The sequence below is a fragment of the Talpa europaea genome (genome assembly GCF_964194135.1).
Source record: "Talpa europaea genome assembly, chromosome: 15".
Classification (NCBI taxonomy): Eukaryota; Metazoa; Chordata; class Mammalia; order Eulipotyphla; family Talpidae; genus Talpa; species Talpa europaea.
In genome coordinates this window covers 28,852,673-28,880,646 of record NC_140083.1, presented here as the reverse complement: position 1 = coordinate 28,880,646, position 27,974 = coordinate 28,852,673, and the positions used below count along the sequence as shown (strand labels likewise).

The 27,974-nt window shown below is 34.5% G+C and overlaps 1 protein-coding gene across 3 annotated transcripts in view; it reads left to right on the top strand.

The window, feature by feature from the left end:
- Positions 1 to 19,011, top strand: part of NAV3 (neuron navigator 3) — a gene marked incomplete at both ends in the record, with an annotated part of 285,289 nt that extends 266,278 nt beyond the window's left edge. For all 3 annotated transcript variants that reach the window (XM_084254829.1, XM_084254828.1, XM_084254827.1), the window contains 7 exons: positions 32 to 267; positions 8,206 to 8,360; positions 9,640 to 9,711; positions 10,264 to 10,460; positions 11,347 to 11,465; positions 14,968 to 15,171; positions 18,892 to 19,011. In XM_084254829.1, the coding sequence (XP_084110955.1) occupies positions 32 to 267; positions 8,206 to 8,360; positions 9,640 to 9,711; positions 10,264 to 10,460; positions 11,347 to 11,465; positions 14,968 to 15,171; positions 18,892 to 19,011 (1,103 nt within the window). The remainder of the gene's footprint in view (positions 1 to 31; positions 268 to 8,205; positions 8,361 to 9,639; positions 9,712 to 10,263; positions 10,461 to 11,346; positions 11,466 to 14,967; positions 15,172 to 18,891) is intronic.
- Between the last annotated feature and the right edge of the window lie 8,963 nt (positions 19,012 to 27,974).

Here is a 27,974-nt window from a genome sequence, read left to right as displayed (position 1 = left end):
GATTTGTTATTCCCATTGTTTCTTCCTTCAGGGGTAGAAGAAAACAGTTTGGACAGTTTTGTTTTTGATACACTGATTCCTAAACCAATTACCCAAAGGTACTTTAACTTGTTGATGGAGCATCACAGAATTATACTCTCAGGACCTAGTGGTACTGGAAAGACCTATTTAGCAAATAAACTTGCTGAGTATGTAATAACCAAATCTGGGAGGAAAAAAGCAGAGGATGCAATTGCCATTTTTAATGTGGACCACAAGTCAAGTAAGGTAAGCCATAATATCCTAAGAGAACTGTTGCTCTTTATTTATTTTTTTTTTAATTAATAAATTTTATTTTTATATTCCCCATACAATTGCAATCCCCCCATTCTGACCCCAATCCCTCCCCTCCCGCCCCCCGCCCCCCAAAAAGTGTCTCTGGTTCATAGTTTTTGTTGATTTTGATTTTCACTTTCTTATAGTTATTCATTTTCCTGGTCCCTTATTTAAGTTTTCTAGATTCCTGCTATGAGTGAGACCATCCGGTATTTTTCTTTTTCTTTTTGGCTTATTTCGCTGAGCATGATCCCTTCCAGCGCCATCCATGTTGCTGCAAATTGCATGTGTTTATCTTTTTTGAATGCTGAGTAATATTCCATGGTATATATGTACCACATCTTCTTGATCCAGTCATCTATTTTTGGGCATTTAGGCTGTTTCCAAAGCTTAGCTATTGTAAATAGTGCTGCTATAAACATAGGGGTGCAGGTGTTTTTTGGAATTGATGTTTCTGTGTTCTTTGGGTAAATACCTAGGAGTGGAATTGCTGGATCCTGTGGAAGCTCTATGTTTAGTAGGTCCATTTGTTGTTGCTAGTTTTTTTAATATGTGCCATTCTCACTGGTGTAAGATGGTATCTCATGGTAGTTTTGATTTGCATTTCCCTGATTGCAAGTGATGTTGAACATTTTTTCATATGCCTGTTGGCCATTCGCATTTCCTCTTCAGAGAAGTTTCTTTTTAGTTCCTCTGTCCATTTTTTGACTGGATTATTTTCTTTGTTGTTGTTGAGTCTCATCAGCTCTTTGCAGATTTTTGTGCAAAGAGCAATTTTTATTTTTTAAAAAGTCAGCTTACTTAGTTCAATGTCTATTAAGTGCGTTCCCATGTACTCAAAGTTCTTTATCATTGTGACTGTGGCATATGATTTGAGAAAATCTCTAAAAGCTATTGCTTTTTTTTGACATCTAATTTGCATCAGGCTCTTAATTTTCAACTGGAAACCAATTTGGCATTCAAAAATAGAAGAAGCGGTGAAATTGCCTTATCAATAACAACGCTATTTTACTAGAGACAGTGAGCAATAAAGACAGTGACAGAAATGAGTTTTTCATAGTTAAATACATTTTACTCTTTTAAATTCCTATTTACAAACCTCCAATCAAAAAAGCTTATGGTGCCAACTAAATTATACAATGTTTATCCCCTTTGAGAAGCTTATAAATTCCCAGATGGTACAAACAGTGTTACCAAAATTTCTAGAAGTCTCTAGAAGAAAATAGTCTTCTCTCTTCATTCTTTGTTCATTATTTATTCTTTTTTTTTTTTTAATTTTTTTTTTTTTATAAATTTTATTGTTATATTCCCCATACAATTGCAGCCCCCCATTCTGACCCCAATCCCTCCCCTCCCGCCCCCGCCCCCCTAAAAGTGTCTCTGGTTCATAGTTTTTTGTTGATTTTGATTTTCACTTTCTTATAGTTATTCATTTTCCTGGTCCCTTATTTAAGTTTTCTAGATTCCTGCTATGAGTGAGACCATCCGGTATTTTTCTTTTTCTTTTTGGCTTATTTCGCTGAGCATGATCCCTTCCAGCGCCATCCATGTTGCAGCAAATTGCATGTGTTTATCTTTTTTGAATGCTGAGTAATATTCCATGGTATATATGTACCACATCTTCTTGATCCAGTCATCTATTTTTGGGCATTTGGGCTGTTTCCAAAGCTTAGCTATTGTAAACAGTGCTGCTATAAACATAGGGGTGCAGGTGTTCTTTGGAATTGATGTTTCTGTGTCCTTTGGGTAAATACCTAGGAGTGGAATTGCTGGGTCATATGGAAGCTCTATGTTTAGTAGGTCCAGAAATCTCCACACAGCTTTCCACAGTGGTTGGACCAGTTTGCACTCCCACCAACAGTGCAGAAGAGTTCCTTTTTCTCCACACCCTCGCCAACATTTGTTGTTGCTAGTTTTTTTAATATGTGCCATTCTCACTGGTGTAAGATGGTATCTCATGGTAGTTTTGATTTGCATTTCCCTGATGACAAGTGATGTTGAACATTTTTTCATATGCCTGTTGGCCATTTGCATTTCCTCTTCAGAGAAGTTTCTTTTAAGCTCTTCTGCCCATTTTTTGACTGGATTATTTTCTTTGTTGTTGTTGAGACTCATCAGCTCTTTGCAGATTTTTGTGATCAGTCCTTTATCATTAGTGTTGGGTGCAAAAATGTTCTCCCAGTTGGTGTTGCTCTTTATCTGTAAGTGTCTTAAGCAATTAAATGTTCAGGCTGTATGGAACTATCATAGTGTACATGGAAGCATATCCATCTCTTTGACTAAAACTAGAATCTTGTAGATGGCTGAATGCTGTCACATTTATTTAAACAGGATTGTTATTTAATATCATTTAATTATCAGATGTTCCACAAATATTGAAAATGTACAGAGAAAAACAACAGGGTCCTATTTTCTTATGTTTCTTAGACATCTATTTAGGAAACCTTACAGTAGGTGGAGACCCATGCGCAGTGCTATGGAGGCAAGGAGGAAAAAATAACTCTTCTTGGAGAAATCAGAGCTTAATAAAAAAGCAATAGTTGGACTGAGTTTTAATAATTAAATACATATTCACTGAGGATGTTGGAACATTGTGAATTTGGATATAATTAAATATTATAAGCAGAAATTCTAGGAGCAGTAATTTGCTTCTATCATATTTCTATATAAATTGTGCTTAAGAATTTTAGAAAATTGGAACAGCGTTTCATTTCATCATCAACTCTAATGTGCCATTATAATGAACTTGAACTATACACATAGCCAATACTTTCATGTATTCTGAGTAAAATAAGGAATCCTAAAAATGAACAGTTGATGCCTAACATATCACTAGACTATGATTGCCTATAATTATTCATTAGATTCTTAATCAATTCAATCTAAGTTTTTACTCTTAGGATGCCACATCTATTATATACAGCACCTTGAGGGATTCCAGATAATAATTAGGTCATGTGGTTTATCCAAAGATAATCTAGATGCAGACTGACCCAGACTCTCAGAAATCGCAGGCCTGCAAATTTTCAGAAATAAACATGACTCCCAAAAGCAACACAAACATTGTTGGAATAAACCTGACTTTGAGCTTAGAACAGAGGTTCTTAATGGGGTAGTTCAGTAACTCTCTAGAACTGACCAATGGTGGGATCTAGGGTCGATTACTGAATTTCTTTGTGAAAAACAGTTGAGTTGTGATAAGTACTAACTGCGTGTGTGTTAAAGAGACAGAGATAGAGAGACAGGGAAGGAAAGTGGCAAGATAATAATACAAGGAGCAAATGTAGTATAAAGGTTGTCTGCAGTTATAATAGTGCTTGACTCCCAGTGTTTCTTATAAATAGAACTGTACAGACACCACACACCCACAAACCTTTGTTCACAATTGCCCTTTATGTATTTTTAGAGGAGAACAAGTATGTACAGAAAACACAATGGGATCTCTTATAGTTAAATAAATATAGCGCATGAATTTCAAATATTTCCTTGGAACCCAGTGCTATTCAAATTGCAGTTGAACCAGCCATTCTCATTTCAGCTAAAGAGAAATTTGGAACATGAGGGAGAATGTTTAGCTCTTCTCTAAACAGAAGTAGGAAGAATAAAAGTATTTTTTGCTTCAGCATACATGTCTCCTGTGAATTCTGGGTTTCCTGCTATCTTTATTTAAAAGTCTTTTTTGCTTTTTATGTATTTAATTTTTGGTCACAATGATGAAAGCATTGAGAAGATCTTAGTCATCCTCATTATTCTCTTTGTTTTCTTACAACGTTGATGTGGCAAAACTCTAAAAAAAAAAATACTGAGAAATAACTGGCATATAAAATTGCATTGGTTTCAGGACTTCATCAAAATGATTTGAAATGTATGTGTATTATAAAAAGGTTGCCACAATAATTCTAGTTACCCTCCTGTACCATAAATATAAAGTCAATTTTTGGAATTTACCATTATGACCCCCACCACACCTTTCAGCAATCACCATACTGTTTTTGTTATAGGACTCTTTAGAAATTACTTTATGAAAAAAACAAGTGGTTGAAAATAGGAGTAAAATAAATTTTTAGGGGAAACCAGTGCATTTTTATAAAGTTGGGGATTACTTAAAATCAAGTTTTGAAGCAAATAAAATACAATTTGGGCTTCATTAGGATGTAGTTTGACATGCCAAAATAAAGTAGGTTAATTAACCTGAACTATAACATATGCCTCACCCCCCATATCCATTGTTTTATGTATGTTGTTTTTTTATGTCAAGTGTTTAGTATAAATATTTGATAAAGTAAAATAATGTTTGGTGCTTGGAGATGTTCTTATCAGTATTACATGAGTGCACTTAAAAATTTTTTTGATTATATATTTCCAGCTTTTAGTTTCTACTTTTTCAAAATAAAATAACTTGTGCCATTATTACATCAATTTAATTTTTGTTACGACAAAATAATAAAAAATGAAGCATTATTATGAGTGTTTGAACAGATTTAATGATTCTACAGAGCAGTAATAGGAAGAAAACTATGGACAAATCACAGGGCATTCTGCACCAAAGAAGCACAAAATACAACTAACTGCTTATTGTTTTATGTTTATAAAATGGGAATTATCTGTCCATTATGCTGAATACAGAGTCATTGCCAGAGAATTTGGCCAATTCTTGGCAAGTTGTTAGAGAACCCACACTTTTTTTTTGGGGGGGGGAGGTGGGTAGATGGTAAATAAAGATGGTATAAAGGAATAGAAATGACAAGCTAGAATTCTGTGAGGACTAGCAGCAAAAGTATAGGTTTACTGAAGTAAAATGTAAGGAAAGCATGCAAAAATAAATTCATTCCCTGAAAAATGGAGCTGTATAATTGCTGACAAGCTTTACACAACGACTTAGACAGCAGTGGAAAGACAAAGCTGAAAAATGCTTTCTGACTTACAGAAAAATAAAAATTCAAACAATGAACCATCAAATGAAAAAAAATCCTTTTGGTACCTCTGCGTTTTACATTCTGTCCCTCTTCCTACTCTTCAAGCCCTCTTTCAAGTTGCCAGCTGGAATATTTTGATTGAGAGCAGTACACATAAACAATTACACTTTGTGACATTTGATATAGCAGGCCCAGAAGGGTAGAGATGGATTGAGGAAGAAGTCTGTGGCCAGCTGAAGCCACTTGGAATGTTAGGTGGGAAGAGATCAGAAAACTAGACTTGGCAGATTTGTTTTTAGTGCTTCTGGAATCAAAAGTAGGGAAAGCAATGATCAATGGTTTTTATGTAAATGATAATGTTCTGTGTATGTTTTCAAAGCCATTATCAGTGTCCATCTGGTAGATATATTGTTTTCTTCCTCCTGATTAGATCTGGGACATGAAAATTAATATTGATGTATCAATACTTTGGTCTCAGATTTCATCCCAATTAAACTAAAATGGGATCCTAGAGTAATTGAAAGGGGTCTGTGACAAAACTCCTAAGTTATATAACAAAATTACTTGTATATGCCTATTTCTACTTGTTAATGGGCCCTAGGTATCATTTGCTTCCCCCCAAAATCTACTACCCTCTCAAGATGGGAGAAAACCTTAGTGACACTAATGACCTTGTTTTTCCTAAGTCATCCAGTGATGTCTTAATTAGCAAATCCTATGTCCTTTGCAGGTTCTTCTATTTAATCATCTTATCCTTCATGTTTATATCACCTTTTATAAATAAATTGCTTCCCTCTGCTGAAAATGAATGACATTAACGGCACACAATTATCTATATAGTAAATTCCAAATTACTCTGCATAGATTCCAAGTCTGTTATTTGTATTTCATTGTAGACTCCACCACCATGTACTATTTCTATTTTCCAGGAATTTTATTTCCCCAAACATATCTCACACTTCTGGCCTATATACTTAATGCTTCAGCAGTGTTCCCCAGCTGTACCCTGTAATTCTCTGAATCTTAAAGCTGGTTTTTCATTCCTCTCTTATATTTTCCTCCAGTGTTTCTGCATTTCATTTATCATAACATAATGTGATTGATCTGTCCTTTGCTTATTAACTCTAAGTACCTGAAATATAAAAATTATGCTTTATCTATGAATTCTTGGTAACAGAGCACTAGATGTTTGCTAAAAACGTGTTGAAAGGAAAATTAACTGCATAGTTGTAATTTTGAATTCCACGCATTATTCAAGATCCTGCTATAAAGTCTATTAGGATTCTCTAGTTGCAATTAACCTTTCTTCCTCCTATAGGACTCTTTTAGCTTCTCTCAAGGAATGTTTCATATTTTTTTATTTTTTTATAAATTTTATTTTTATATTCCCCATACAATTGCAACCCCCTTATTTTAACCCCAATCCCTCCCCTCCCCGCCCCTACCCCCATATCATATTGCTTTTTAAGTTTACTGGTTATGAACTTAGTGTTCATAACCTATACCTAACACCTTCCCAAGTTCCAATATCATTTTTTCCAGAAAACTTTCTCTGACACCCACCAGCAAGCTGAAACCGTCTCTTGACCTCTCATAGCTTTTAATATATGATGACACTGTATTCAAATGATTTATAATATTTGCATTTTCAACCCCTAACATGACAACTCTTAACACCTTTAGAGAAAGGTGTTCTGACTCCCTCTTTTTAACTCCAATGTCCAGAAAAGTACTTTATTTATCCATAAAACGTGTTAGACTTACTTGAACAATGTTTCATTATTATTGTATACCCTGCAGTGAATGATTTAATAAAGCTAGATTAGTGATGTGAATTCCATTTTTTCTGTTAAGGTTAATGAAATTTTTCAGATCATTCACCAGGGTAAACATTCATTTCTATGTTCTTTCATTAGGCAATATTGATTCTATGTGATTCTCAATGTGAGAAAAATAGCGCATGAACTTAAGTGAAGATATTACTCTAAATGTCTCAAAACCCTGGCCATTATAGTTTTATCCCTTTCTACTTTAGTTCCACTCTAGCTCTAAAAGTGCTATTACAGACAGAGGGAGGTTTCATCGAGGGTGATTGGTTCACATATTTACCTGACTGCCAGAAATTGGAATCATAGAGTTGTTCTTAACCCTGAGCAGGATTCATAAATCGAAAATGCAATTGTAAATATGCAAATATTATGGAAATGCTCTTACTGATTAGGATAATTCTAAGGAACCTAATTATGTTCTTGGCCTACCCATCTGTGAGAGCAGTCAATCAGCGAACTGGTTATCATATTTAGATTAAAAGCTATTAGACAGAAATAATACCTGTAAAAGAACCAGAAGCTCACGAAATTCTAAATGCTCATGCCAAGTGATTCAGTGAAATATAACAAATTTTGTCTTTGTTTAAAATTACAGCAGTTGCATGCAGATTATAAATAAATAACCACATTTTTTATCCAAGTCTCAGGGCTGTACTTTTAGATGCATCCCATTGAAATTAATTGGAATTAAAACATTTAAAGTATTAGTGGTAGCATAGAGGTGCAATTTGGATTTAGTCTATACTTGAAATTAAATGGTTTGCTAAAACCCACTTTTAATAATGAAATATCAGAACCAAAAATGAAGTTTCAATATTTATGGCTTCCCATACAAGTACATATCCAAAACTCTCTTTTGCTTTCCTTCTGGGGAGGATACAACTGAAGTATGCCTTTGTGTTTATAGTTTTATATTTGTTGAAGGTGTTCTGTGCTGGCTCTTCTCTTTTTTCTTTCCTTCAAAAAAAGGATCTTCTAAGATTTATATGATTTTTTTATGTAGTATAAGGCTTTATATCAATGGAATGTTCTGTGAGTTTTAATCAAAGATAGTGAATGTAAATCATATCTGTTCTTTCTAAAATGTGAATTGCCTGCCTTGGTATGATTTTAACACAATGTATTTTTTTCTTTATTTTTTAAAGGAATTGCAGCAGTATCTAGCTAACCTGGCAGAACAGTGTAGTGCTGATAATAATGATGTAGAGCTCCCAGTTGTTATAATTCTTGATAATCTTCATCACGTGGGCTCTTTGAGTGATATCTTCAATGGTTTTCTCAACTGTAAATACAACAAATGGTATGCTAACACAATATTTTGAATGATGAAATACAAAAAAGTGGTGATCAAATTTGCTGTCATATGCCTTTACACCTTAAAAGACCTATGGCAATGACACTAAGGAGCTTTCTTTAATATTATACTCTATTTCCAACTCCCTACATGTTCCTTACAATGTCTATTCATTCAAACACTGTGTCCCATTCATTCTTATAAAAAAAATCATTTACTCATAATGTCAGCTTCTACAGATATGTGGAAGAAGTAGAAGACCAATGTCAATGATGAAATATTTGAATCATGAAATTCAAAAAAAAAAAGACTGAGACTTTCGGACTCTAGTTTCATTCTCAATCCATCTTAAAGTTTAAATGCATGGGCCTCCCCGGTGGCACAGCGGTTGAGCGCTGGGTTGTGAAGCTGCCCACAGCCTCTGCAGCGTGGGTTTGGTCCCACATGGCATGCAGACCTTTCCTGCCGCCCGCTGCTCCCCTCAGCAGTGTACTTCATCAGTCTGCCTATTCTGCTCCCCGCTCTGGCTGTGAATTCTCTTACCCTCCCGTGCTTCTGACTGTACCCAGTGCTTGTATAAATAAATAAATAAATCTTTAAAAAAATTAAAAAAAGTTTAAGTGCAACTTCCTTTAGAAATAAATTAGGCACATTTTTATATAGATGTACCTCTCTCCATTGAGTCTAATTTTTAACTGTTTGTAACTAAAGAAAAGGTTAAAACAGGAAATAAAAGTCCAAAAACACAATTAAGACCCATTGTAGTATGGCCTCTGAAAAAAGGACATATAAGAGCAATTGCATAAATATTTTAATTGCCTCAGATATACCATTAGTTCATCCCTCTGCTAGTAATTAAAAAAAAATAAGATAGCTCAGCATAAAATAAACAATGAAATGAGAATACAAATTCTCTCGTGTTAATAAGAATCTTCAAAATAGCTATAAACTAACAAAGAGGAAAATTAATGAATTTGATATAAAAAGTCATAAAATATTAGCATGGGATAAAACCTCTGTGATTATTCTAACCTTTTTATTTTATTGGTAAATAAACATAGACAGAGAGGAAATGATTTGCCTAGAATGCCAGAGCTGAAACTAGAACCCCAAATCTGAATTTCTGGTTCTCTGACCTTTGTCATTTTCTAACCTAACATTAAAAAATAATTATTTTAATGCCTAATGTTGAAGTGGAATAATCCATACTTATCTAATATGATTTCTAAAATAAGATTAATGTATTAATCTCCTCAATACATCTACATTTGCTATTTTTTTCCAGCCCATATATTATTGGAACAATGAATCAGGGAGTTTCTTCATCACCAAATCTAGAGTTGCATCACAATTTCAGGTAAAAATGAACTGAATATTTTTTTCTCTTGTATGATCTCTTTTTGTTTGCTTTCATTGTTTTTTTCCATTTGTACATTGACAAATCTTGCCAGTGGTGACCGGTGGTGTGAAAATAATTCTCACTTCTTCTCACACTCTTTCTCAAGCGGACATTTTGTGATCCTCAAGCTGTAAGCAGAAATATTTCTTTGAAAAAAAAAAAAAGAAATGTTTTTCCTGCTCACTATGTCACCATCTAAAGTAGAGCACTTTTCTTCCAAGTGTGAGGAATGTGAAGAGAGTTCCTATTTCAGGATTTATGATTCTCCTACAGAAGAGTGCTCAGCATGTATACTCCCACTCACTTCTGACGCACACGAGTTTCTCTTTAGCTCAAAAAGAAAAGTCAGTTGCATTTTAACTCTAATGCTAAAGACCTCCTGACTATGATGGCCATTAAAATTTGACCACCGATTGAAACAGGAACATTAGTAGTTACAATAGAGAATTCACTATGGACTTAGTATTTAATTTATATAAAGATTTCTGAATTTTTTTTTTCTCTTTATAGGTGGGTACTATGTGCAAACCACACAGAACCAGTGAAAGGCTTTTTAGGCAGATATCTGCGAAGGAAACTGATAGAGTTAGAAATTGAAAGGAATACACGCAATAATGACCTAGTCAAAATTATAGATTGGATTCCTAAGACATGGCATCATCTCAACAGATTTTTGGAAACACACAGCTCTTCTGATGTTACCATTGGTGAGTTCCAAAATTGCAATATGCCATTTTCCAGGAACTAAGAGTACATGGTAAAGATAGCCAGATTGGATGGTAGAAAATAACAAGTGAAGCTGTTTTTCAAGCTTCCAAAGATTTAAATTGTTTTTTCTGAAAGTTTGCCTTCTTCAGAGCTTTATATTTTCTATTAGATTCATTTTGACAATTATGATTTACTAAGATTTTACTGAGAACATATAAATTTGTATAGAAAAATAACCAAAAGTCAGATAACTGAAATAAATTGTGTCTGTTCAGAGTATAGTTTTTATGCTAAGATAAATTTCAGTTATGGATCTTATCAAATATGTATATAGTTGTAAGAGATTTTAGTTGAAGGTCATTTAGGTGTTTTATGGAAAATTGTCTGAATTATTTCTCTTTGATTCTCATAGACACTTATTTTTGTATTCCTTCTTAAGTTGCATCTATAGAAATACCTGTCCTATTGTTGTGAATCATAAAGACTTACTCACTAAAGACACAGTATGTATTAGAAAGAATTCTACATTTGGGATCCAAAGACCAGGTCTCAGTCCCACTCAGCAAATAATGATGTTTCGTATTTGTCAATTCATTGCACTAAAGTTTCATCAGTTGTAAAATGGGTCAGTTGGGCTGAATCATGACCTTTAATTATGACCTCCTAACCCTAATATATTATGTTTCAGATTAAAATTTTAGTATAAAAAGAAATGAGAGTCCTGGAGAATGGGTCTTGATAAAACATACTTTAGTAAGCTAGCTAAGATTATAATTTTCTAAATAGCCTACAAACATGTACTAATTTCCCCAAAATGCTATCATAGTATTTATATTGGTAAATATTAGAGTTCTTAGAAAGGTTTTGTTCTTTGTTTTTTCTCAGGTCCTCGACTTTTCCTTCCTTGCCCTATGGATGTAGAAGGTTCTAGAGTGTGGTTCATGGATCTCTGGAATTATTCTTTAGTACCTTATATTCTGGAGGCAGTGAGAGAAGGTCTTCAGGTATAGTACACAATTTTCTTTACTTTTTAAAAAAAGGAAAAAAAAATCATTTTGAAAGCAAAATGCATTACTTTTTCTTGGTGTTACATATGCAGAAAACTAAAGTCTTAAATTATGTAAATATGGTGGTAAAGTTTTAAAAAGGAATTAGTATATACGTTTTTTCTGAGAATAATATGTAGAAGAAAAAGAAAACATAATTATCACAACTATATATTTAAATTCAAATTTATTTCCATGATGTTTGCCGACCCTTCTGATTGAAAAGCAAGTTAATTGCACAATTCTACATCTTATAACATAGATGTGTTTTCATGGACCTTGGTCACTTAGCCCCTTATATAATGTGAAATAAGTAGTTTTTGCTTGTATGTGAGGTTTCTAGCATGTTTTGTTGTTTATAGCCTTGTAACATCGCCTGTAAGATCTTTCTAATGTTTTTGAGGTAATGCTTTCAATTCTAAGGCAATTCACTTTTTTTAAAAACTGTGACAGATTTGATTAGCAGAATCTCTGCTGTTCTTATTTACTATATGATGAAGTACTGCAACCAGTCCTTCCCTTTTCTCTTAACTAAAAGTCAAAATACTTCAGTAATAAGAATACCCTGTCTTTGGAAAAAGTGTCTCTTTTTAATCAGTCTTGCTGTTTGCTTAAATTGCAGTTAAAATTTCATGAAATTGTAGAATTAGGCTGAATCCATAATCACCCAACTTATAAAAGAACCCAATCTTCTTTTCAATAACTAAGCCAAGGTTTGGGCAGTTTTTTGCTAGAATTAAGATATAGCTCATGCATTCATACTTTGTTATCCGCAATATTGTTTAATTCTTTATTTTGCTATTTAAATACTTGGTTATGCATTTTCCTTTACCACTGTGCTCTCCTATCTTGTAGATGTCAAGAAACTAGTTAGATCTAATGAAATGGTTCTGCTGAACATGATGAATACTCTGAGAGTGTTATGAACATGCAGATACAATGATCCTAGAGAAAGCTATTAATTAATTGTACTCCAAATTAAAATAACCCAATTTCATTTTTTTTCATATGTTTTCTTTTTTATTTTATTTATTTTTTTTTATAGAGGCATGTTTTATTTATTTGTTTGTTTGTTTGTTTTTGTTTATACATGCACTGGGTACAGTCAGAAGCACGGGAGGGTGAGAGAATTCACCAGAGCCAGAGCGGGGAGCAGAGCAGGCAGAAGGACCGAAGTACACTGCTGAGGGGAGCAGCGGGCGGCAGGAGAGGTCTGCGCGCCATGTGGGACCCTCCTCCGGTGGCCCGGGGAGCAGCCGGGGATCGAACCGGCGCCTCCGAGGCCGCGGGCAGCTTCGCAACCCAGCGCTCAACCGCTGCACCACCGGGGAGGCCCCCAATTTCATATTTTTAAGGGAATGAGCCAATCGAGCCCCAAAGAGGCCCCAACAAAATTAAAAAAAAAAAAAACATGAAATACTTTTATTTTTAAGTTTGAACATATCATTTTTCTGGATTATTCTAAAACTATTTCACTGCCTAAGATATGAATTGAGACTCTCAATTCCATTCTTTTACAGCAAAAAAAAAATACAAAAAATTATTTTGAATATTCTTGAACTCAGTCTTTAACATTTAAATGAATAATTTGTTCTCAATATACAGTTTCAGTAATCATAAACTTTTATCCACACTTTTATATGTGAAATTCTCCTTGTGTTCTTTGATCTAAAACAGTAAAAGTAAAAGAAACTTTTTAAAACCTCAAAAACAGTAATTCCCAAAAGTGCTTAGCTTCCTTAAGTCTTGTTTTTTAAGGTGCATCAAATATTTAAATCAATATCTTTAATATTTAATATTTTACATATTATAGCATTTTAATATTTTAAATATTTAACATAAATATTAAATAAATATTTATCACAGTGTCTTGATAGTTATAATCATATAAACCTTCCATCTGTGCAAAAGTATAATCACAAAAGTAATGCCAGTTTCTTAAACTAACTGAAAGTCACATCAAAATTATTTTTGAGGAAATAAAAATAGTTCAAATTTATTTCTAGATGTGTGGTAGTGGGTTAGTATAAAAACTGAGTCAATCATGATGTAGGAAGTGGTCTGGGGGGAAATCCAGCATATGGCAGAGGGAAAATATAAAACCTCATGTTGGGTAGATATTTCTCCTTGTTACTGAAGCATGGTCTCAGCCAGAAGTCCATTGGCAGACATATCCCTGAGGTGGCCCACATATGCCTTCTGGGGGGGCAGGAAAAAAAAGAATCAGTTTGTCAAGACTGAATCCCTTGAATCTGCTGGCATCAAAGAACCTTGAATTAGAAGAGGTGGGAAAACAAAGTATGATTGCAAAGCTAAAAGTCTGCATTGTAAGGAATAGAGAAAAAAATCTCTTTTCAAATGAATGCTGATACTTTGTAGAGGAACCATATGGGAAATACTCTCTGCCAGATGTTCTAGTTAAAAAAAAAAAAAAAAAAAAACACTGGTGTTTCAATGGAATTTGACTTTCATTCTGATGGTTCTTTGTTGAAATGCTAATGATCAGTTTATCACATTCTGAATTTTTAAAATTTTGTTCTTTCAATTCAGTTACTACTATCTGTTTTACTCCAAAACACAGAATTGGACTGATTTAGTTTTTGATGAGTAATCATAATTTTACTGTTTTTTTTTTAAAGACTCTCATTTGTTGATTCTAGATGTTCATATTCTTTTTATAACACTTGTTTTCTAAGAATTGCACATTTTTATTCAGATAGTTTAAGTTGTATCACTAGTTATGTTTTACATTCTCTAAGTTTTTAACTGAAAGAAAACTAATGCTCCAACATAATAAAATTATTAAAAAAAAAAATCCTATTGATTTCTGTCCATGCCATCATTGAAGGGAATGCACAGATATCATGACCTGAAATACTCATTTGCTAAGGCCAGTCTCATGTATCTTCTTCAGGAAAACCCAAAAAAAATCCCAAGGTACTCTGTGAACATTTCATGGTGTCAGTGTCCACCGTTTTGCTTCTGTCTCACTGAATCACAACAAGCCACATGAAACAGTGTGTGCTTTGCTACCAAATATGCACCTGCTAAACAGCACTGCCCCCTGGTGAAGCAGGTCAAGGTGAAAGGGAATTCCAAGAAAGAACTACTATTTTCATGTCACTACCCATTTATTTTTCAATTTTGAGTTTTCTTTTGGTTTATAGAATTATTAATAAATTGTAGGCCTTTGTTTCTACATATATTTAAAACAAACCTCCCTCTTTGTATTTCCCAAATGCTAATCAACTATTGCAGAAATCAGCTTTATTGTCTAACTTTCAAATTTGAAGTGAACTGAATGGGTAGATGATACTTGCTTAGTCTGAAAAGTAATACATGGACATTCAGTTCCCTTGAAAGTGCCATAAGAACTCAAAGAGCAGAGATCCACTCAATTAGTAGTGACTGACTAGAAATGTACTTCATATGTGCTAATGAATGTGTGACCCCCTTTTAGATGTATGGGAAACGTGCACCTTGGGAAGATCCTTCAAAATGGGTGCTTGATACATACCCATGGAGCTCAGCATCTCTGCCTCAGGAGGGCCCAGCATTACTTCAGTTGAGACCTGAAGATGTTGGGTATGAGGGCTGCATATCTACTAAGGAAGCCACAACCTCAAAGCACATTCCACAAACAGATACAGAGGGGGATCCCTTGGTAAGAGGCTGACGTTTGCTTTTTTCCCAGTAGAATCTTGAAGCTTGTCATTTGCTACACTAGGTTATATTTGGTTATGTACCAGACATTGTTACTTAGATTGAACTCTTTTACCTTTAGTCGGCTTTCGCTTGTTGATATTCTTAAAGTAAACAATCAAACTCTTATGTTTAAGGGTAAACAAGAAACACTGACACCAGCCTGAATTCTGTGATCAATTTTCCCTTACTATGCAGAACATAATATAAACAAATAAATAAATTTTAAACATTGTATGATTCAATTGAGTAGATAGTTAAGAGAAAACTGAACTTTATTCTTAATTGACAAAAAATAACCAAGAATATAATTCATAGTGTACTTGGAAAATTAAAGATTATTTTTCATTATATCAACTATTCTGACTATATTAAGTACATGGCATTATTAGGAAAAATACTTTCTTATGTAGTTTTTATTTTTATGGCTCCTTTGTATAAATTGGTACCAAATGTAATGTGTGTAATACATTATTTTATTTATTTATGACTAAAGATACCATTCAATTTATACAGTTGATACAGAAAAAAGAAACATTGAAATAAACATATTATTTCAACAAAAAGGAAATGATTAAAAATCATAACCTATAAATTTACACCCAAGGCCATAAAATTAGTTAATATTTTTAGAGTATTTTATACCCATATTCTTATACTCTCCCACACAACACACAGTTACACATCATCATCGTCACCATCTCAGCTATTATTACTAGCATGTCAGTGGTTATATGTGAAAAGTCTGATACATTTTTAAGATTTTTTTCCAAAAAAAATTTAAATAATATTTCAAAGGGCTACAGAAAATCACTGAAGTATGGACATAAACTTGTTTAGAGTCCAAGGATCTCCTATATAGGTATTATTCTCCAAATTATAAAGTTTCCAAGGGCTTGGATTTCAATTTTTATCATAGGTACCTGGCTCTTTAACTTATTCATAGTTAGAAATCAGCAGTGGTGGTGAAATTGGTTTGAATACAGAATGCATGTGAGTATGAATTAAATAATGGCAAGTACCATCTAGACCAACATTCAAAAGAGTAAATAAAAGACTAAGTATATGAGTTTGGATTATTTCATCCCAATTTTTAATAAATTCCAATCCTGCCTTTGCAGTTTTGATATATGTGCCTATTTCAGGCAAGAAGGGGTGTTTATAGGGTTTGTTTTCAGAGTTACTCTGTAGAGTATGGGACCCTTATTAGGCAATGCCCACAGTTTTCTCAGTCCTGGGTAGTTAATCCTATTCAACACTTTTTTTTTTCCTAGCTCTGAATCCTTTATCTTCTAATATGTAAAAGAGATTCAGAATTACCTAATCTGAGTGAAAATTGGGGTAAAAGTAAAAATCTGATTCCTAATCTGCTACTCAACTAAGCATCTTTAAGGAGCAAGTTATAATATTTCATATGTCAAATGGCAAAATAATTATTTAAAAATAAATCTTTAGGCACATTCTAATAGAAAAGTAAATGTTTTATTTGTTTTTAATTGGTCTATGTTTCAATCATTACCAACACAAGCCTGATCAAGGTATTAGAAATGATAAATTAGGGCTTCCCTGTGGCCCAAGGGGTTAAGTTGCAGCACTACTGCAGCGTGAGTTCGATTCCTGGCCAGTCAGGGAGCTGACCCACATGGCACAGCAGACTTCTCCTGCCTTGCCCGCTGCTCCCTCAGCAGTGTATTTCAGTTAATCTGTCTGTTCTGCTCCCCACTCTGTCTTTGAGAATCCTCTGACCCCCCACACCTCTGGCCTGTACCCCAGCTCTTGTATGCATAAATAAATAAATATTTATTTAAAAAAAGAAATCACAGATTATAGTTATGACTATGGGGAAGAAACAATGAGATACTTTTATAGAGAATAATGATCTGTTTGAGGGAGTATTGAAGTGTAACCTTACCTTCCTCCTGTAATCTCCTTTGACTTGAATGCAAAAAGTAGCACTATAAAAAGGTAAACTAAATTCCTTATATACTTTTATTATGAATCTACATTTGGAATTTATTCTAATGGAACATATTTACTATATGGTATCGTTTTCAAAAATTAAGACTTTGATAACACTCTTATTTAATCTTAAAACTTGCAACATTCAATATTCAAGTGATTTCAAACCTATGTGACTGAACTAGAATTGTAACCCTTTAATCATAACCCTTTAATTACCATTTCTACTCTTAGTAAATCGGGTTTGCTCAAAGTGCAGTTCTGATTTATTAATCCTCTTTTCCTAAATGCTTGAACATATAGCCAACAACTGATGAGGAAATAATTGGCAAAAGAAAAGAGATAGGGACTATAAGTGTGCATGATTGTAGGGGTATGGTGTATGTGTGTGAGCGAGAAGGAAGGTGGAATGGACAGAATATGTACTGATGGATACATTTGGCTCTTTGATTTGCAGGTTAAGATAACACCAACTACTTTCATTTCATATTGTCAAGTAGATGATTTAATACATTCAGAGCTAGAGCAAAAATTTTGTTGAAAAATATTGTCCTCGAGAATATTAAAATGGCTGTAACCTCTTTGTCTAAAAGATGTGTTGAGTACACGTTTTACAGTGAGTTCTCAAGTATGCCTAACTTCACAAATGACTGAGGAGTCCTTTTTAACATTTTGTCTTTCTGTTGGATCCAATTTTCTATTTCTCTAAAATGGGGGGAGCATTGATTACCTTATAAGATAGCAAAATTAGTATCATTAAACAGTGTAAAGATTATTATAATTTATAGAAACACTTGGTAAGGGGACAAATCCATACCCTCATGAAGATGTGTACTGATTTTTCTGTGCTATCTAAAATCCTTGAACCATCTATCCACAACTTGCATTTAAACAATCATTTCTTTTACAGTGCATTTTGTAGATCTATCAAAATCCAAGCAAAGTGGCTGCCTTTTATTTTGTAATACTTGGAAACACTAGCTGTCCTTCTTCCCAGGTGTTTTCATGTGTATGTCCCTTTTACCAGCACGGACATTGCCATTGTCCTGTAAGACTGGGAAACTTGAGACCGCCGTTACTGTTCCAGAAGGTGGTTTTGTTTTCAGTGACATATCAATCATATGTCAGCCAGAAATTCAACCACAACAGAAATTTGACAGTGATTCTTTCCTTCTTTCTCTTCAAACACTCATGGTCCGCTTCATTCAGTCACCTCCTCTCGAGGTCAGCTCCTAAGCAGCAGATGGTGTGCTTGTATGCAGCAGCTGGCGTCTTTCCACTCCATCTCCTCCTTCTCCCTGGGGACTCTGTGTGTGCGTCTGTGTGTGTATGAACATTCACGACTTCCAGTTGCCATTCAATGCTTTCTGCTTCTCCCAGCCAAAAAGCTGGGGAGCTTGGCATACTCTCTAGCCACGAGCCCAGATGTCCAGCTGTGATACAGTTTCCTTTCCAGTCTCCCTGCCGGAGCGTATTCATTCAGAACCCCCAATAAAAAAGTTATCTAGAGGCCCTATTTGCTCCTTATGGTTTGATACTGGAATCATGTTTGGGAAAAACAGTCTAGGAACCAGGGCGGCAAGTGAAAATCAAAAATTGTTTTCCCAATGTGCTTGGATGGGATGAGACAGTTCCTCAGTGTGACTCAGGGCCTTGATGCTCATGGGGCTGGCTTACTCAATGCCTCATTGCCTACCTGGATGTCTCTTTTTTCTTTCTTCAGATGAATATGCTAATGAAACTCCAAGAAGCAGCCAATTACTCGGGCACACAAAGCTGCGACAGTGACAGCACCAGCCACCATGAAGACATTTTGGATTCATCTCTTGAATCTACCCTATAGAGAGTTAAAAAACAAACAAACAAACAAACAAAAAACAACAACAAAGTTAGGGGGAAAGACTATGCTTTGAAAAATGTTTGAAAAGAAAGGTATTTTCACTATACCACTGCCAGTATGAAAGCACCCTGTCCAGGGCCCTGACCCAGAGTCGTGGTCTCCAAGGAGGCAGCAGAATTAAGTCTCAACCGCCAAGATGCTAAATTGAAAAGGAAGTTTAACTTAATTTTATTTCTAGGCATTTTTATATCCATGGAGTGATATAAGTCTCCATTCCTCAACTGGAAATGACCCTGATGACAGGGCAACCGAATAGATTGCACATGGGATAGCCAAACTGGACGTTATGTTTTTCCTCTTTAAAAGTTTACAATGCAAACCTTTTTTTGTCCCTTCCTTTTGTTTCCTCTGAGGGGTTGTTCTCCCCAAGCAGGGTCCATTCTTCTAATCTGTCCAACCTCCTTTGTGCCACATGGTGCTGGTCGCAGGGCTCCAGTAGTGTTGTGTGTGCGCTCACCCCATTCCAAAATTAAGCCAAGAGGCCATTTCTCCTTAAGCACAAATGGAATTGTGCAACCACCAGAAAAACACTACTGTGGCAAGCTGGATAAGTGCCAACTTAATTCTTAACTGCCATGTTCACATGATGTGCTCCACCAACTTTTTAGTGTATGAGTCACAGGTTTTATAAGGTTGTTTTTACCACAGTGGTCTTTTTAAACCACCTGCCCACTCCCTTAACAAGAGTTTTATACCAATTATTAGTCAACACTGACAAAAGGCTTTTTTAGGGCTTTATTTGTTTGAGCCTTTTCAGTGAAAGAAGGAACATTTCCTATGGTGCTGTCTCACTGCCTTAAAACAGATTTCTACAACAGTTCAACAGTCGGTTTAAATCCTAACCATTGGCAATCTCCACCGTCTTTTCTTCATTTACAACCAAGCAACACCAGTAAACACAGTAGCCTCATCTCTATATATCTTTGTGTTTATTTTCTTTTATTTTTTTGAAGAAATGAATAGGAGAAAGATCAGTATTTTTACCTTGTGAATAGAATGCTTTGCCTAGCCTTCAAAATATTCAAGTAACCCAGAAACCCTCACTGACCGTCACTTGAAAGTGAAGACATGTGGCTAAATTCCATCCAGTTTTAGGTGAGCGAGTCTCAGAAGGTGGGAGATTTTGAATTCTTATCCAGCTAAGCTGGAAGCACTAAATGCAGCATGAGCACAACTATTCGGCTTCCCCTCCCCTACTCCTATTTGATTATTATGATTATTAGTTTTGAGCATGTTATTTTGATTGCTATTGTTGTACATGGGAAATTCAGCATTAAAGAACACTGAAGCAGTGAAGTCACTGTGGAAGAGGAAGCGTCTATACTGTAAAAGAAGGTTAGATTTGCACAGTCTACTGGGTAGGTATTGTAAATAATAATTTTTAAAACTTGCACAAATCTAAACAAATACAAAAAAGTGTATTTTATCCTGTTGGTGTTAAGAGGTGTTTCACTTGCTGAGATTTCCTGTACGTTGCAAACAAATACAGAATGCAGACCCTCAAAGCTGTTATTACCTGGTGTGTTTGTCCTGTATTTACAATTGTTATGACTATGCAGGAGCTATCAGTGCTAGAGTGAGCATGCTTCGAAACTGTACATGAAGCCAGTACATTTTTGGATAAGTGAAAATGTCTGCAAGTGCATCTGTCATGGCAGGCTTTAAAGACAGTGCATGAAAACTGATTGGAGTCATAGAAGTTACCACCAAGCACAGAGGACAGGTTGTTAGTTTCTAAAACCCAAGGGCTAGGCCATGGTGTAGACTTGTTCTATGCGTGTAAAAATGTGTTACTTTCAGAACGTGTAATTGGTGCTACTCTCTGTGACCACCCATGGGTCAGTTGCTATAAAACAATAACAACACGAGAGATCTGTGCAGTTTTCAGAGTGCTGCTAAGTTGATAGGTCCTACATGGTGCTATTGCCCTAAGGGAAATCTGAACTGAATTTATGCACAAAGAGTTGTCACCCTGACTTTGAAGCCTCGAACATGGATCAAATCTTTTGTGAAACATCGATATATGTAGCTGGATGAGTGACTAGTTGCCCTTGTATAATATGTGATCTAAGAAAATTGCTAATCTTTCCCTGCCATTTTAAGAAACACAGTCCAAACATGATCATACACAAAATCCTGCAATACATCCCAGTAGGTCCACCTAGTTTACAACTTAAACTAGTTTGTGAAACATTTGTCTGTATACATTTTATATTTTGTACATTTTTGATGTAACATATCATGTAAATAGACAGAAACAGTGAAATAAATCATCTGAAAAGTTTTGTAGTCTTTGTAAAGCCCCAACAATAAGTACTTGGTGTCAATGGACTTAACTGGATGATGTATTTTCTATTGGTTTATTGTTCCTCTAGCTTGTAAACCAGCTTGCATATATTTTTTTGCAAATGTGCACCCTGTATCTGTCTAAATTATTTCTTTGCCATTAAAGTGGAATTATTTATTGACAACAAGGTTTGGTGTCTATTTATGATGAAAAATTGAAAAATTATGCCCAAGTAGTGTCAAGCTTTAAAATGCTGCTGCACTATCAGTATGCCATCAGTAGAAATATGTGAGAATTTTGTTTTATGTACCTCATAGAAATAAGCTCATAACCTTTAAGTAAATAAATAAGCTGGCGGCACAAGATACATCTTTTAAAATCAAAGTTATCTATTCAGTGAGTATTTTTAGAAAACCGACTGCAGGAGTGGTTATAAAATAAGAATTAGTATAAAATGAAAAGGTGACATTCACTTCAATGAACTCATTAACTATCTGCTTTTGTTCCATTAAATCTTTTTTCAACAGCAGGATAATTCTTTCAGTGGCTCTATTTTAAATAAAAATTATAAAAAGAAATTTATAAAAATTATAAAAAGAAATGGAATTCTTTTTAAAATCAGAATTTTTCCAACCCCAGTATGGACACACCCTACTTTATAATAAAGTGTGAGTTACACCACTCTGCTTTTACAAAAGACCTAGATTAGAATCTGTTTGCACTACCCAAAAGATAGCCAAAGATGATTTACACTTTTAAGACAACAACTGAAGGCACCTGATTTGCAGCAGCTGCGCAGGGGAGCAGCACCTAGAGTCGAGTCGCCAACCTATCTCCCGAACTATAGGCTGGGTATCCCTGTTGTTCTTAGTGTTATTTGGTATGACTTGGTAGGTGTTGTTGTTTGTTTGTTTGTTTAATTTTTTTTTTTGGCATCTGTTATGCTCAGTTTTTCTATGTAAATTAATATAAAACTTTCCTTTTCACCATTTCAACTTACGAAAAGATTCAGAGTGGGTGAAGCCTTTAAGTAGAATGTAAACTTGGGTGATATAAGCTGTAGTTTAATTTTAAAAACCAGTTCTTTCAAATTAGAATAGTTGTAAAGCAAAGAAAAAGAAGTGGCTTGTCATCCTTAATGAATTAAAATGGATGCATTTGTTTCTTCATTCACAGTTTGGGAGATCCCGGAAATGTGCACAATTCATCCATCCAGGTAAATACTGAATTAATACAGTATGAAATATAATTCTTACACATGGAATATCCAGCTACGTGAGTGTGAACCCCAATACCCTCATTCTTCTGTTTGTAACCTTGGGCAATTTCCCCATCTTCTGTGAGCTTCCGTTTCCTTTCCTATAAACTGAGGAGAGTAAGAGTAATCACCTCTCCTAGATCATATAGTTATTACACACAAATCCCTTAACAATGCCTAACACAGAGTACCCTGCATAGATAATAGCTACCTTAACAACCGTTATTGTTACAAAATATATATTAGTCCATTTTCAAACATTCTTGAGAACAATGTATAAAGCCATCAAACTTATTTAAAAATAGGTTGTATTTAAAAGAATGCATATTTTAACTCAATTTTCTCACTTATATAGCAGGGGTAGTAATAGTACTACCTATAGGTCTGGGGGAAGATTAAATTCAAATCTGAAAAGCACTTTAAAATACTGCTGGCAGTCAGGAAACTTTGAGTAAATGTTAGTGCTGTATCAACACTGCCATGAAAATAAATTAATAACAGCAGTGGCATAACAATTGATGCTAAGATTCAATTTGTAAATATAACCAAAGTAATTTTATAGCCTTATTAAAATTGTATTTTTCATTCAGTTTCCTCATCTGTAAAATGGGACTGTTAAGAGTATCTACTCCTAAGATTATTTTGGATACTAAATGTTTTAAGATGTGAAAAGCATTAAGAAAAATATGTCATATCTTAAATGCTATGTAATTATTAGCTATTATTATTCAGCAAAGGTTTATTATATACCTAATACTTACCAGACTGTTTTCTCAGGCATCAAAGACATTGAGGCTTAGGCTATGAATATGAGATTAACAGTTGGTGCAACTGAATTTCTGTCTTCATCCCTTCTTATTCTGATGAGTACCTAAGTTCTCTGTTGTAAGGTGGCCACCGAGAAGTCCCCTAAATAGTAGTGACAGAATATTTTTTGAGACACTGAGAGAATAAATCATACCATGATTTTTTTTGTACCTGAAGGCATGCAAATTAAATAACTTTACTTCAGCCTTTTGGCCTTCATATTAAGAAACATTTTGTAAGCAATAAGCAACTTTAAGAGTAATGTCTACTTCTATGTCTCTGATCAGTTAAGATACTAAAAAAAAAAACCTTCAATTTTGTTTTGTCTTTGCACCAATAGGTAAAATGTTACATTACTAAATTCAATATTTTTTAGTTCAGTGAAAATGATTTGGATAAATAATCATTAGACGATCTCTTCTCTACATGAAGTATACATTATTTCAGAGTTACCCAGGAGTTCATTATTAAGAAAAGATATTTGTGGAAATTAAACATAGCACATTTGGAACTAGAATTTTATTAGAGGTAAATGAAAGTTCTCAAGTTGTTTCCATAAGAATAAGATTATTATACATGTACATACACATACACACTCACACATATACCCTTTATCATTGGAATTTTTAATACATCACCTAAATATTCTAAAAAGCATGGCAGAGTTTATGAAGATGATGAACCACTTAATAGTTTTTTACATTGATTACATGTTAAAGTGAAGATGTTTTCAACATGTTAGTATGTATTACCTATAGTATCAAAATTAACCCACCTGATTCTTTTCACTTTTTTTTTTAATAGAGACATGTTTATTTATTTATTTGTTTGTTTGTTTGTTTTGTTTATACATGCACTGGGTACAGTCAGAAGCGAGGGAGGGTGAGAGAAGTCACCAGAGCCAGAGCGGGGAGCAGAGCAGGCAGAAGGACTGAAGTACACTGCTGAGGGGAGCAGCGGGCGGCAGGAGAGGTCTGTGCGCCATGTGGGATGTGGCTACTAGAAGATTAAAAATTAAATATCATCTTATATTGGTAACTCATGACGTTTCTATTCCTATAGGATTGTCTTTCTATAGAAAGATTGATCTTTGTAAATGTGATTACCTCCTTCAACTCTTCTGTATTTTGTTGTTTGGAATAAGATGCATATATCAGAATACAATTCCTTGTTCAATCTGGACGTTAATCATTCCTTTCCTTTTTCACCATGTCCACTGTCCCCATGTTCATTCTCGTCTTATGATTTTAGTGTTGTGTAGAGCCTGGGAGTAATTATTGAAATAGGAACAACAACTTTTCAGATAATTTAGCTCTGATCATTTGTCAAAGTTCTATTATAATCTTGCTTGATGGGAAAAGTCTCTGTAGAACAGTTTGGAAGTCTCTCTCCTGGTAGAGAAATTTATAGAAAAGGTATATTAGACAAAAATAATTTACTTAAATATCCTCATACACTTAACTGCCAGGTGGATAGGTTATTTACTGGTTTTCCAAGACAAATATTAGCCCCATAAATCATTAAGCAAGTACTGAAAATTGCTAAATATTTTATCAGAATTCTAGGCTACACAAAGGAGATTATTAATCATAGCAAGCAATAATATTTTGTCCCAGGTTTGGAACAGTGCTTTTTTTTTATAGTAGTTTACTTCCTTTTACCCCAAAACTCTTATACATTCTTAAATGCCATCATCTTGCACATGCCTGTCTGATCCTCTAGAGGAGTTTATGAATCTGAGTTATTTGCTTCCCTAAAATTAGACATATAGAGATAGATGATAGTAAATAGACAGATAGACAGACAGACAGGTAGGCAGACATCTGTAGTGTCCCACTTATATGTGGTAAAAGCATGACCTAGAACATAGTGTATTCTCAATAAATATATGGTCACTAAAAATAATTCTGAACCAGGAGGTACTATGGAAGTTTGCTAAACAAAAACATTAAATTTGAAAAGAATCATTTTAGAAGGTGTAGAACTCCATGGCAAGTCAGATTAAATAATTAAACTGCTATTTTGTATCCAGGGAAGGAGGTGGATCATCTAAAGACCTGTGTCATGGAGTACAAAGTAATGCCTCACACTTGTTTTTTTTTTTTTTTTTCTCTTTAGATGTAATGTACTATGTACTTTCTACCAAGTTTTATTTTTCTTTCCGCCTTTCAATTCCTTTGAAAATGTCTAAGTTATATATAGTGCAATTTTAATGTGTGGAGTTTTTCTTCCTGGGAGGTGGAGGAACAGATAAAACACACCAAACAGTGGGAAATGTAATGCTGGAGCATAGAAAGCAGGTGAGGCTGTAAAGGTCAAAACAGGAATCCTTAGCATATAAAAAAAAGAGAGGTGAAGATGTGAATTTCACTTTAAGATGTTTTCCAACAAAAAAAGACCCTGACCAAGTATAGAAGTCTGAAATAGAATTAAAAATATATGGTGGACATCTTTATAGTTCATTTGGCTTTTATTTTTTAAACTTAAATAATACATTTATACCCATTTAATGCAATATTTATACAGGAGGGGTATAATCTAAAGAAATAACATTGAATTCAGGGTCAGAAAGTCTCTATTCTAGCTATGTTTTGTGATATTTTGAGGAAGATTCAACTTAACCATAATCTGTATTCATCTAGATGTTATACCCTAGAGATAATGACAAATAATAAGATGCACCCAATATTACTGGAGTGATTCTATACATCATTTGTGATATAGATAATATTTTTCTATCAGTTTTCAGAGAACAGTATTCCCAGTGAATAGCAGAAAGTGTTGGGTTACAATAGTGCATTGTATGCTTTTCATGTTTCTGTTATTCTATTTTCTCTCAAACTCTGGTAAATATCACCCTTGTCTTTTCTCACATTTTTCCTTAAATTCAACCATTTAGTGAAAAACCATGGCCTTTTCCATAAATCTGTACATTCCTTTTCAAAAGCTGCTAAAAACTATATAGTTACAGAATCATAAACTCTTTTTCTTTCCCCCACCAATTCATCCCTCCCTCCTTCTCTCCCTCCCTCCCTCCACCTACCCACCCATCTTTTTCTTTCTCTGTATTCCCAGAACAAATGCTGCCTACTCATCCTACATTTGGATAAAAAAGATCCTATCTCAAATTGCTCATTTGTATAACAAGATATGACCCTCTTCTCTAGATTTAAAAAAAAAAAGGGGGGATACCTATCCCAAAATACCTTAAATAACAGATGACTCTCAGAGCAAGATCAGATATTCACTGAAAACCAACTGGTAAATAAATTAATATATAAATATAGACAAAATTTTTTTAAAGATTTGTTTATTTATGCAAATAAAAATTGGGGTACAGACCAGAGGTGTGGGGGTGAGCGCATTCACAAGAAACAGAGTGGGGAACAGAACAGGCAGATTGGCTGAAATACACTGCTGAGGGGAGCAGCAGACAAGACAGGAGAGGTCTGCTGTGCCATGTGGGTAGCTCCCTGGCTGGGGATCAAACACATGCTGCAGTGGCTGCAGATATCTTCATAGTGCTGAGACTTAACCTGGTGACTTGTGCCACCAGGGAGGCCCCTAGAAAGAAAATGCTTTATGAGATTGGAGATAACAGAATTGGAAAGAAATCTCTACAGATACACTGGGAATAAAATGCAAAATATGAGAGGGAAGAAACAGATTAGCTATCTGGATAAATAGACTATTTGGATAACTAACTGGATAAACTATCCTTCAGGGATATATCCACCACTCATGCCCACATTCGCTGCTCACCAAACAACATTCTTTTTGTTGAGCTAGTTTCCTAAAAACCTCAAAACCTGTAAAGGTAATTGTAAAACATAATTTTGTCTTGGCTTTTCTAATATATTAAAATGTAGTGGCCATTTTTATCCAGAATCAGAAACACCTTATTTCCTTGACTGTTTAGACTGACTAATAAAAACTGAACTAAATCTGCAGAAGTCACAGGGATGACTAGAGAAAATGTAGTGAATAGTCCCCTTGTAAGTGTAAAACACTAATTATCCTCTTTTTTTAAATGTAGTGTGCCCTTTAGTTGTTTGCTTTTTTCAGCATCAACTTAGAATTTTATTAGTGAGTAAGAAAAAGCTGTCTCATATTAGAAGCACACTCAGAAATTTGAAATAATGAATACCCCAAACACTCAATTGCATTAGGAGTGCAGAAAAATGAATTAATTATCCTATGAAATAAAACTATAATTGGCACTAATGTTATTTCAATTGTCAACCTGAAAATAAAATTTTTATATTCCATTAGCAAAGAGCCAAAGTAGAGGAAAAGTTTGGGGTGACCAGCTGGTGTGGTAGTTGTATGAGAACCAGCCCCACATCACTTCTGCAGGATACCACGGATTTCCAGTGTGCTTTGGAAATTTCCTTTACACAGAATGAATTGCAAAAGATATGCAAGATCTCCAGAGAACTAGAAAATAGATCATGTGCAAACAGTTGAAACATTTCTCCAGCCAAGCAAATATTGATACTGCTAGAATCTGACTTACAGTTGCTGTGTGACCATTAATTTCAAAGAAAGGTCAAG